The sequence below is a fragment of the Trachurus japonicus genome, chromosome 18, assembly GCF_045865225.1.
Source record: "Trachurus japonicus isolate A0001 chromosome 18, Traja_1.0".
Classification (NCBI taxonomy): Eukaryota; Metazoa; Chordata; class Actinopteri; order Carangiformes; family Carangidae; genus Trachurus; species Trachurus japonicus.
Window position 1 is genome coordinate 32205599 of NC_140924.1, and position 12312 is coordinate 32217910.

Below are 12312 nucleotides of genomic sequence, written 5' to 3' on the forward strand. Positions count from 1 at the left end.
TGACTAATGAGTGATGACTAGCATCTTGGCACACTGCAAGTAAACTCCTCGGGCTGGGGTGATACAGTATGGCCAAAAATAGTATACGGTACTATACATGACAGATGAACCTACACAGGCTTGACACAGAAACCTGTTGCTGTAGCCACATTGATTGTGCAGATGAGGCTTGATCCAAGTGCAGATACAGTCGGTTACTCATCAGTTTATCAACAGGTTATTGTAGGAACATTTGTTGTGAAATTTATCAAAATTGTGTTATTGCCCTGTACTATATTCCCATATTATAACCGTGATGGGAAAGAAAGAAGGAAAAGATAAAAATCAATGCAGCTCATACAGACCAATATCAGTCTTAAATGTAGACTATAAATTATTTGCTTCAATCCTATCTAGGAGACTGGAGTCCATTGTCCCGCAGCTGGTAGATTTGGACCAAACAGGCTTTGTATTAAACAGACAGACACAGGATAATTTAAGGAGAACTCTAAACCTAAATCTATATTTAAGGATTTCACAACTGCAGCCATTACATTCCTTCACCTGTAATAAGACAGTGTAATACGTGTTGATATGTACCGAGCAAAGTTGCCAGATGGCACCGGTTAAATGATAGATCTGTGCAACTTCTGCTTTTATCGAAATTCTCCTTTTGATGTGCCAACTGTGTAATAAACGCAGTGTCATTGTTTGTCAGGCTTGAAGTGGCGCTTCTAAATTTACATTTTGCCTGGTAGCGCGCGGAATACATCTGGGACAGATGACTGTCGTAACGATGGATATTTGGTTTAGAGATTCCATACAGGAAATGTATCCTTCACACTGAGGAAGGTCTGCTGTCACTTGTCTGTTTTAATGAACGTTCACCATTTCAGGCGCTGACACTCACATACAGGCACGCTAAACACACGCAGTGCTCGTAGAGAGCTGTGTTTTCAACTTAAAAAAAAAAAAAAAAAAAAAGCAGTAACAGTCGTCGCTCGCTCACAACTCAAAGGGACGGAGCGAGTCCTTGATTTTGACTGTTACTGTATATGTCTTGACTGTCACACTCAGCAACGAAAAACAAAGACCTTGTCTTGTCTTTCCGTGCTGGAGCAAGACGATGCTGTTTTCAAACCACTTTGAAATCATATCAAACCCGTACATAGTCTTGGATGTGGAAAAATGCCTTGTGCATTAAATACCTCATCTTCTTGAATGTTTTTTTTTTCTTCTACTTCTTTTTAACATATCTTGTTTGCTTGAGGTTTCGGTTTCTTTCCTCTGGTGAGATTTTTCAAATGATGCAAACTCCAAATGCAAATGCATTCGGATGAGTTTGGTCAGCGTGGGAGGATGTGGATGCACCGTGGAAAAGTTTGAAAAACTTCAAGCACCTTTTCATTTCCAGTGTCGCTACATGATCTTAGCAGGATGCTGTGAGTTTCATTTTCCTCTTTGTCCTGGGAGATGGAATTCTGCATCTCATGTGGTCTAGATTTGTTCTTTTTGTTTTGGTTCAGTCTTGACAAATATCAACTGGATTGCAATGAAATTTGACATTCAATGTCAACAAATACTTTCTGTCATCAGGAAGGCACCAAACAGTTGGTAACTAAAAAAACACGTTCCCCTGAGCGGTTGGTGGAGACCAATGCAGAAGCAAAAACAGAGTGTATAGTGGAGACTGTACACAACTCCAAGTGAAGTCTTTCACATCCTCTATCGTGTAATGAGCATTGCGCCCTGGCGTGACTCATCCCATGTTTAATAGACTTCTTATAGTACTTTTCCCTAATGTCATCACACTGCACCACTGAATGCAGCCATGCTTAAAGTTGGTGTCTGTACATGAGACAGTGGGGGACTTGTGAGTTTGTTGAAGGTTAGTGAGGGTATTGAAGTGGTGCTCAGAGTGGAGACAGATTTGCTCATGAATGCTGTCACTGCAGTCACAAATACTAATGTTCATACCCCCCCCGTACAAGTGTCTCTCTGTTTTTTTTAATACCTTTTCCCATCTGGCTCGTTCTAAATGTTGCAAATTATCCCCTCTTGTTAAAATTTGTTTCCTTCACTTTCTCTTCTCTGTCCTTCTTTTTCCACCTGCTTCTTCCATCTCACCTCTTCCCTGCTGCTCTGGTGTATCGCTCCATATTTTCTCATGCCATACTCTCTGCTATCTTTCACACTGTCTGCTCCCCACCCTTTCCCTGCCTCCTCTCCCTCTTTCTCTCTTCCTTTCTGTAGCGGGCTAGTTGATTCATTTTTATTGTCTGCTCCCTGCAGGTATACCCTCGGAAGAGCACCCCTGCTGTGGACAAGCTATGTGTGGGCGTACCTGCTGCAGAGGTGAGCCAGATGCTGCTGAATCACACGGGCAACTGCGGAAGTCACATTTCCTCATTTAAGACGGATTTGTTGTCAATGTGGACGTCAATCAACTAAAATAAGACACATTAGCCAAGAAGTGAATATTAAGGTACAACTGGAGCACAACATTATGTAATAATGTAATACATTTTCACCCCATTATGTACAGTAATAACTGCATTTTGTAATAATCTGCCACATTTTGTAATAAAATTCTTGAATGCATTCTTGAATAATTTGTGCATTACAATAGTAACAACTTATTTCAAAATGAGGCAAATTTATTACATATTGCATTCAAGAATTTTATTACAAAATGCAGCATTATTACATAATGAGATGAAAATGTATTACATTATTACATAATGCTGCGTTATTACATAATGTGACACTACAAGGACAATATTTAAAAACTATGAACTAGAACTTGATTTACAGTCAGATATTTCTGAGAAGAATCAAAATATCCACCAAACACTGCTTAAAGAAGGTGGTAAGAATAACACAAATCTACTTATTGGACTTGTTTCCTGCTATAATGCTCCTGCCAAGCATGTGTGTGCTGAAAAACACAGGCAGGCTATTAGAAGAGAATTTCATTTCTAGACAGTGGAATCTGTGGAGCAAAGGCATGAGCACACCGTGATGTTTAGCACAATTATAAATTGGCACAAAGAGACTCAATTAAACAAATGGTGAACAGGTGACAGGTGAACCTTTTGGGCAGGGAAGCCTTCAACATTGTTATATATTACAAATGCCCATATACTTGTACTCACTGCCGCACACACAGACGGTGTAGTCGTGGAAGCTTGATTTAAACATAATCTCGGTCGTGATTGGTGGGATTTCCTCTGGTTCCCATCCTCTCTGCCACTGTTTACTCAAAGCCCAGTGTAAATGCTAGTGGAATATTGTGATTCACGGGGCTCTGCTGATCACACACTGCATTTCCATGCATTATTTACATCAAGCTTAGTCTCCCTCTATGCATTCAGAAGCACAGGTCACAAACAAGCAGGGATCAATGAATGACAGAAATCAAATATTTATGCCGCAGCCAGAGCACCTAAGGCGGGTCACGTGACCGCCGGGGCGCCGCAGAGACAACTTCCTGCCTCGTGCCCTCCAGAGAGAAGCAAAATCAGCAGCGTCAGGGAGAAAAGAAGAAGAGGGGATAATGTTTGTTGTAGCAATTTACAGAGGCAGAGAGAAATGCTGTTGGGAACGGTCGACTTCTTACAGTATTTGTTCCTGTGTGTCTGCAGTGTTGATTTACCGTCTGTTGTTTTGTTTGTGCGCAGAAATATCAGTCTGTTATTTTGGTAAACAATGAAGCAGTCATGCGCACTATACATTCTAGTTTCAATTATATATTTACAATATTTATTCAGTCTATAAAAGGATTTAAGGGAGAAGATTTGTTCAAAGAAATTATATCTACATAAAGGACAATTTGAAATGTCATCCATCACAACTGCATCCTGTTTGTTTTCCAATGAGGCTTGCATGTATGAAACACTGTGTCCTAATGGAGGCCTCCCTGTTGTCTCCACCCAGTGTTTTGGCTTGCTGGGAATCAATGGGGCTGGGAAAACCACCACATTCAAGATGCTGACAGGAGACATCCCGGTCTCTGGTGGAGAGGCCTTCCTAAATGGATACAGGTGAGGCGCTAAGTCCCGCTAGTGCACAGAGTAACTCATCATAATTAACCACCCAACATGGCGTTTCAGGTGGGAATCGAGCCGAGGGTTTTTTTATTTTTAGCTCGCACCTTTTCGGAGCCACTCCAGCATCAGTGCACCACAGCTTTCTATTTCTCTATCTCTCACACTTTTTCACTCTTTGTTTTTTCTTGGCTAGGTGGTTTTGATATCTCTTATAAATTCTGCCGTCTCTGCCTTTTCAACTCGGGTTTCTCTCATGTCTCCTCACTGCGATATTCTCAGAAAGAAATGCAGAAGACTCTGCTCTCTCTTTCTTCCTACCTCTTGCACATCTTGCACATGTATCATTCCTTTTCACATCCTGGCCCTGTACCTTGCTATGTTTTTTGTTTCTGCCTTTGCAGAATCAGTCATAAGAAATCTTTGTACATGCCTAAAAAAAAAAACCTTGACACTGCCAATATGAGACTCAAGCACTTGAGCGAAGGAAGATATTCTCCTCCTTATTTTTAGGAACAAACAACATACATCTGCATGGCAGCATGGCTGAGTGTGAGCTGCGGCTGCTTGTGCATCACGGCGGTTGCTATAGTCCATGTGTACATATATATATATACCTGGTATTTAAGTCTATGTTCTCAAAAGAAAAGGAGCTGAATAGAGCAAGACCTAACACAGCATTATTAATGTTGATTAATGTGGGCAATGGAGATCAAAGAAAAATCCCACAGACCTTTAGAGGAAAAACTGAAAAGAGAGAAAAACAGATGTGAGCACTCCCACTCTTCTGTTTTCAGCTCATTACGCTTTCTCTGCATTGGCAAGAATGATCAGCAGAAGAGAAGAAGCAACAACTCTCCCTCTTATCTGTAATTGTGAGCTCACGAGGACTAGCTGCTCATACCTGCATTCGCCATCTGTTTCACCGCCCAGAGTCGCTGCCTGTCGAATGCTAAAGAGCAAAGCCGGCCTGCTAAGACCAACAGCAAACTGACAGCCGCAGTGGACAATCTCACTCGTGTTTCAAAGCAGAATATTGACACCACTGTCATGTAATCTAAATGAGAAGCCAGAGCCAGCTGGCGATGATCTTAACTTAGCATACTGTACAGGCTGAAAGTGGGGGATGATAATGTGCCCTCGCCAAAAGTAAAAAGAATCCACCCACCAGCACCTCTTAAGTTGGCCAATTAAAACAATTCAGCAACAAGCTACAACTTGTAAGTTTTACACTTTGATAAATAATGGGAAGAAAGAAGGCAAACCCTTTCTGGCATATCCTGCTGCATTTATATATAAATTTAAGCATGAATAAAATTGAATGATCAAATCTTCATCAAACTAAAATTCTGATATAACACTGTCTATTTTATAATACTTCAGGGGAAATCTTTTATCTACTGCTGCAAACAAGATCACATTGTTTGGGAGATCATGGTGTAAAAAGGGTATTGCAAACCAGCATTAAAAGATACAATGGAAAGATCATTGCTGCCTCTGGTTATCAAGGTATCTGACAGGAGTAAGTAGCTGTTCTTTTGGAGCCCAGTCATGCCTGGACATCAATGTATATTATATAGAAATGTTCACACCAGACATGCTAAGAATATGTCTGAGGTCTGAGCTGAAGCAGGTCTGCAAAGATGGTCCAAAGATTCCTCTTGAACTTTAAGGAGATCTAATCTATAGCTACTGACTATTAAAGACTGCATTCAATTAAAGAACACTGTTTGTCTGTATGTGACTTGATATATATATATATATATATATATATATATATATATATATATATATATATATATATATATATATCAAGCTAAAGAGCAAAGCCGGCCTGCTAAGATATATATATATATATATCAAGTCACATACAAACAGTGTTCTATATAATATAAGATCATATATATATATAAAATATAAGATCATATTTTTTGCCCAATTCATGCAGAAAACGTGCTAATTCTCAAAGGTTTGCAATGCATACTTCTTCTTAACATATAACAAATAATCAAGGAGGTGCTGGTACACACATTTTTTTTAAATCTCTAGCTGTGCTTCCAGGCTTATGCTAGGTGAAGCGCCTAACCGAAACAGAATAAGCATATTTGTCAAAATGTCTTATCTTTAAATGGACCGTGTAGTGGTGTAATAAATTAAAGTCACACAGGTTGCCACCAACTACTTCAAAATTAAATGGAGGAGAAACTGTGGACAGCATTCTCTTGTAAAAGCATGTATGCTAGTAGCCAGCTGTTTTGGTAATTAGCAGACAGGAAAAACAGCTAAATTCTTTATTAAAATAATTTTTATTTTGATTGGTTAATTTTCTTTAAGCATCTCCATAGATGCAGTTTAATGGCTTTAGTTTGGGGCAGTAAACCTAAATGGTTACCACCAGCAAAGTCAACAGTTAGGGTCTTTATTTGGTGGGCGGCAGTAGAATCTGTCCACCAGTGCTAACAAACTAAAAACATGGAGTTGTGATGGGTTGTTCCTGATAAAGGCTATAACCTATCTTATCATGAACCTTTATCAAAACTAAAACAAAACATAATATTAGATCACCAAAGCTTTCAGTCCACCACCTGCAGCCTCCAAACACATCAAATTACATTTAGTTTCCCTGAGGCTGACCATTGCTCTGGGAAAATAACATTTAGGGGAAAAAAATGGGTTCAATATTATGTCTGGAAAAGCAAAGCAGCTATAAAAGGAAAAAGTAAAATCAGCTGTAACATTTGCTCCCTGCAGGTGGTGAAAGTATTAATTTCATAGATTGTGAAAAGAAAAAGTATGTCTTTGTCTGGAGCTATTACTGCCATTATTTCAGTTGCCTCTAGAGCGGCATGTTGCTGTGCCTGGAACTGATTGGAAAAGATGATTTCCCATTGTTTTTGTGTTCAGTTGTTTTAGTTAAATTTTTTATTATTTTTGTTTGCCTTGTCTTTAGTTTCAAAGGCAGAGAGTACAAGTAGCCTACAGTATGTGTCAAATGAACCTCTCTGCTTCTCTATATTATTTTGGAAGAGATTCAAAGAGAAACACAGTCCTTGACACTCTCTGCTCTGATTTTCTTTTTCTTATCAAGTTATTGTGGATATTTAATGAATCTTTCCCACTAAATCAATTTAAATCTTAGTTCTCTTTGAAATGCAATAGTCAGAATAAATGAAGTGTACGCTACTTGGCCTACTAACTGTTCTCATCATTCTCATCACATCATACTCTCTGTATTGCTACGTTTTTATTTATATATTTTTTATAGTCTGTAGGTCTTTAATGTCAGACACTAATGGAAGCCATTGTCAAATAACATGCTTGTTCTTTCTCTCAGCATACGGACAGAAATGAGGGATGTGCACCAGAATATGGGTTATTGTCCTCAGTTTGATGCTATCGATGACCTGCTTACTGGACGAGAACATCTGGAGTTCTACGCCAGGTTACGAGGGGTACCAGAAAATGAGGTCACCATGGTAACCACCCTCCTACTTCTTGTCCTTGCACATTTAAAATTCATTGTGAAGCACTGTTTGAACATGAATGTAGATTAGTCATCATAATTGGGGATTAAAACAAAATATATGCCGAACCATGTTCATGTCCTCTTTCAGAAATGTTTTTATTGTTATCATCAAATGCTTTTTCAACCAGAATTCATGTAGGGCAAGCTGGAGCACACGTCAAAGTGATAGATAACCTCAATGGGAGAAGCCATACATAATGAAAAATGGCCGGTGGTAGAAAAGCAGCAGCTGTGGGTTATGGCTCTACATTATTCACCATGCCTAGTGGTGTGGCCAGCCCTATGCGGCCTCCCTGCACTCCTCGCGCACGGCCCGCTTCTGCAACAGTATGATCAAAAGAGGAAGAGGCTGGCGGCGACCATAGACCTCAGACCTGGCGCCAGGACTTTGATCTCTTAGCTGCAGTCCAAAGGGACCCTGTTCTGCGCTGCTAGCATAACTCTTAATTTTACACTTGCCCATTGTCATATCGCCAGTTCGGTGGCGATCCTCCAACCAAACCCTCGTGTTGTCATATTTACATAATCTTCAATCCAATATATTCACATGTATTTGCAAGGAATGCATTGTAAATGAAACGCAGGGCCCACAGTCTGCATCCAGTGTGCCACTTAAACACGCCCCTCTGAGACCTGGTGATATTGTGCACACTGGCGATGCTCCTGAACGCTGGTGTTTGACGAGAAATTGTTGAAATAGGAGGGAGAACAGTAAAGTGCCTCACCAGCCTGTGATTAAGGTCTTACAGCGATGCCAGCTGTCATGCCTCGTCCTTGAAAGCCACCGAGCTTAAATACAACGGAGATCTAAGCCAAAATATCATCCATCACGAAAACACTCTTCTTGACACCATAATGTTCACTTTGTGTCGTTTTTTCTTTTCTTTTTTTAACCTCTTCTAAAGGTGGCTGAGTGGGGGATCCAGAAGTTGGGTTTGGTCAAATATTCCAACAAGTCTGCAGGAACCTACAGTGGTGGGAACAAGCGTAAACTCTCCACGGCTATAGCCCTGATCGGTTGTCCTCCAGTGATCTTTCTGGTGAGATACAGCTTTTATTGATGTGTTGTACACAGTGAGAATGTGATACGCTTCTGTTTTATTAAGACTTAAGACTGTAATATTTTAAATCAATATTGATGTGGTGCAGATGTTTGGATTACAGCAGATCTGGGAGTTTTTTCTCTCTCTTTACAAGCGCACAGAGACTAGAATGTGGTAAGAAAATGATAGAGTATGGGAATTTGGGCTAATGTATGCTTTCTGAAATGAGAAATAGAGAGAGAGAAGAAAAAAAAACAAGATATGGATCAAATTCGCAAATCCTGACTGAATTTCCCCAAGGATCACAAGTATATTATTTGTGGATGAGGACGGTGTATGTTTCAGGGGTCACTCACTGGTCATGTTTTAATTCATCACTTTTTCTCAGGGAAGTACCAATTTGCGCAGCACAGAACTACTTTAACACACATTAAATTCCTATCCATCAGGAGTTAAAACTGAGGGCAAAAGCATTTTCTCTGCGATGGAAGATTAATGAAAGCATGACTCAGAACATACTGCATCACATGTTTTCAATTAAGCGGCTTTAACATGAATTAGGAGGTTGTGTCCATGTTATCTAGAGGAACAGACTTTAATGGCTTTAAATCACGTTGGGGACTCCCCACGGGGGGCTGTGTGTTTGGTATAAATTTTAATTATGATTAATTTCAGGTTTGACTTATCCCACCGCATCACAATGTCATATAAAGCTGAATGATAAAAGATAGAGATAAAAAAAAAAACGCAGTTGTTTATATTCCCAAATAAGTTGAAACATACAGTAGATCATTTTACCATTTAATTTGCCTTCCTGTAAACTGTTATAAATACATTAGCATAAAAACAGTGCATCAAATGGTGTGGCTAATATCATTTTTTTTCAGGTAATGAGCAACCCATAATAAATGGCAACATTCACTGAATAATCTTTCCAGTCATTTCTGTTTTCTGGCTCAGTTTGCAGGCTGTGGAGCTGCACTGTTCCAAACCTCCTTATTTACTCGCCTGAGCCAGGCTAGCCTTCACTTTGAGGCAGCGGGATAATGTGTTGTCAGTGTCTGTGTCAGTTTCAGTATTGTGTGCTAGCCCAGGGAGCCCAGGCGGCCTCCAGGCAGTGCCACATAAGGTTTGCACAGGGACTCATCGGGCACGGTGATGGAAGGACCCCATGGGATTTGTAGGATTGTGCTAGTGAGGGAGAACCAGGCCTGGAACGAAACCAGCCAATGGACTGAGTACTGTCAGTCTCTAATCGTGCATGGACAGACTAGCCCTGAGGAAAAAGAAAAAGCAAGTCACTGAGACTTGTGTGTGTGTGTGTGGGTCTGTGTGTGTGTGTTGTGTTGGATAGAGCTTCAGTATGTGTCTCCATGTTGTGGGCATCAGGCCTTCTCTGAATTCACCTACAATTGTGCCTATGTGCCATGTGCCTATGTGTGTTTTTATGTATATATAGGACAAGTCTCTGGGCCTCAGTGTGACAGTGTTTTGGATGATGGTGTAAGAGCTGTCATACACATTTATTTATACACAAATCCACAGTTCTCCATTTAGCTTGAAGAATGCTGCTTATTACTGCTCATTATGTTTCTCTAACAATTTATGCACATATTTCCTTTTATTTTTCACCCAGACACATCATTAACCGATGTGGTGAAATTAGATTATTACCTTCAATTTTATACCACGTTCCCAAAACACATGATGTAATGAAGGTCTGTTTTCTCGTAGGATGAGCCAACCACTGGGATGGACCCCAAGGCCCGGCGCTTCCTGTGGGACTGCATCCTCAGCGTCATCAGGGAGGGGCGCTCAGTCATCCTCACATCACACAGGTGCAGGATCACTTAGAATATACTTATTTTCTCCACCCACAAAGATGAGAGTAGGATATTTTGTCTCTTCAATAGCGAAGCAACCAAATGATCCATTTAAGTGAATGTGTATTGTAAAGTGTCCAAGCAAATTTCCATCAGTACAATAAATAGTAATGTTGTGACAGTTTGTATAAATTAAATTGAACCTTTGTTCTGACACTGTACAGCCTGCCCATGACACAATACATACGTTTAGTGATCCAGGTGTGTCTGACCTCACAATAATGGTCAGACACACCTGGATTAATCAGTTGGTCCAATAATGTAAGACAGGAAATAAACGAGCTGGCTTATTTCAGGAAGTAGTGGAGCTGTGCATAAAGCCCATAGTGTGAAATTCTGTGTAAAATCAGATGTTCAGCAGCGGCGAGCACCCCTATATATTCAGAATGGTATGATTTTTTTCATAACCACATTTTGCAATGATTTGATATTCAAATCAGACCTCTCTGAATCCAATCATAGAATAGTTGACTATTTGGGGTCACCCTTAATAAACACACCAGTTTTCAATGAAATATTAAGTATCTATGTTAGATATATCATGAAATTCTACCGAATTAAATTTGCTTTGACACAACTTTAGATATTTTGATTATAATTGATTTGAGTGACCCTTTAGTTTGAAGGCATTGTGCCCTGTGTGGCAGGTAATACTGGCTGCCAGAACCACAGTGACAGCTTGAAATCCTTCATGAAGCATGAGGACATATTGACTGGCTGCCCCCCCGCCCAACATGAAAAGAGAAACTGTCAATATGAGTGTTGAGTGTGACTCTTTTCATTATACAATAGTTCCTGGAGGAAAGTTAAGTTCCCGCTAACTTCTTTCTGTAATGTTGGCTATTTTTGGACATGGTTGTGATAAAGGGAAAAAAAATTAATGCCTCAATTTTTGTCAATGGATTCATAGGCCTCTTCATTTTACCATTTCCCAAACCGCTAAGGTTTTGAATCATCTGTGTTCCTGGCAGTTCATGTGAATAATCTGCGCTGTTGTTTTTATTTGGACTACATTGCCCTCATTACATGTGTTGCCTTCAATCAGAAATAAGAGCATTTGTTGTTGTCCTAGGCAGCGTGGCTGAGCTGCTTCCAATCGTCCATGGCATGACCAGGTGGTTGTGTTTTGTTAAGTGGCGGATCCACCAGGTTTTACAAAGTCATAATCCTAATTGCACCATTCCTCAGGAAGGCTTCACAGGTTTTGCCTCAGCTACAAATGACTTGCACTCCAGCCCAAGACCCAAAGAGGAAAAATGAGATAATAAGAACTACAGATGGTCCCTTTCCCTCCCTCTAATTGCCAGATTTGTCGTCCATTTAAGGTGTTATAGTGACATGTAGAGATGCTCTAACCCAAACGTGAACTGTAACTGGGGAGACATCTCAGTGAAAAATAGTCAGGAGCTTTATCAACACAATAATGACTTTACATACTCTAATATTGACAAAGAGTGTCTCTTTACAAATGTCATCTGTGCCGTCGTTTCGGCTCTGGCGCAGGTTGAATGAGAAGGAGGAAAGTCGCGAAAAGTCAGTGTTATATCTCCTTCAAAGAAGATTGCCATTGCTTCTTATCTGAAAAGAAAATAACTCAAGCATCTGATATTATTGCTACTTCCCACTCATGCTGCGAAATTTCCCGCTCTTTCTTTCAATAGCATGGAGGAGTGTGAAGCACTGTGCACACGCATGGCTATCATGGTGAACGGTCGCTTCAAGTGTCTCGGGAGCATTCAGCATCTGAAGAGCAGGTAAGGGTCCTTTTGTCATAGATTACATTAGACCAAGAGTATAAGTAAAAAAAAAACCAAAAACAAACACACAAAGTAAAA

At 40.1% G+C, this 12312-nt stretch overlaps 1 protein-coding gene across 3 annotated transcripts in view; it reads left to right on the forward strand.

Annotated features, from left to right (window-relative positions):
• LOC146969646 (phospholipid-transporting ATPase ABCA1) overlaps nucleotides 1-12312 on the forward strand; it is a 170699-nt gene that overhangs the window by 138877 nt on the left and 19510 nt on the right. For all 3 annotated transcript variants that reach the window (XM_085760153.1, XM_085760154.1, XM_085760152.1), the window contains exons 43-48: nucleotides 2272-2334; nucleotides 3916-4022; nucleotides 7360-7501; nucleotides 8457-8591; nucleotides 10329-10432; nucleotides 12139-12231. In XM_085760153.1, coding sequence (XP_085616279.1) covers nucleotides 2272-2334; nucleotides 3916-4022; nucleotides 7360-7501; nucleotides 8457-8591; nucleotides 10329-10432; nucleotides 12139-12231 — 644 coding nt within the window. The remainder of the gene's footprint in view (nucleotides 1-2271; nucleotides 2335-3915; nucleotides 4023-7359; nucleotides 7502-8456; nucleotides 8592-10328; nucleotides 10433-12138; nucleotides 12232-12312) is intronic.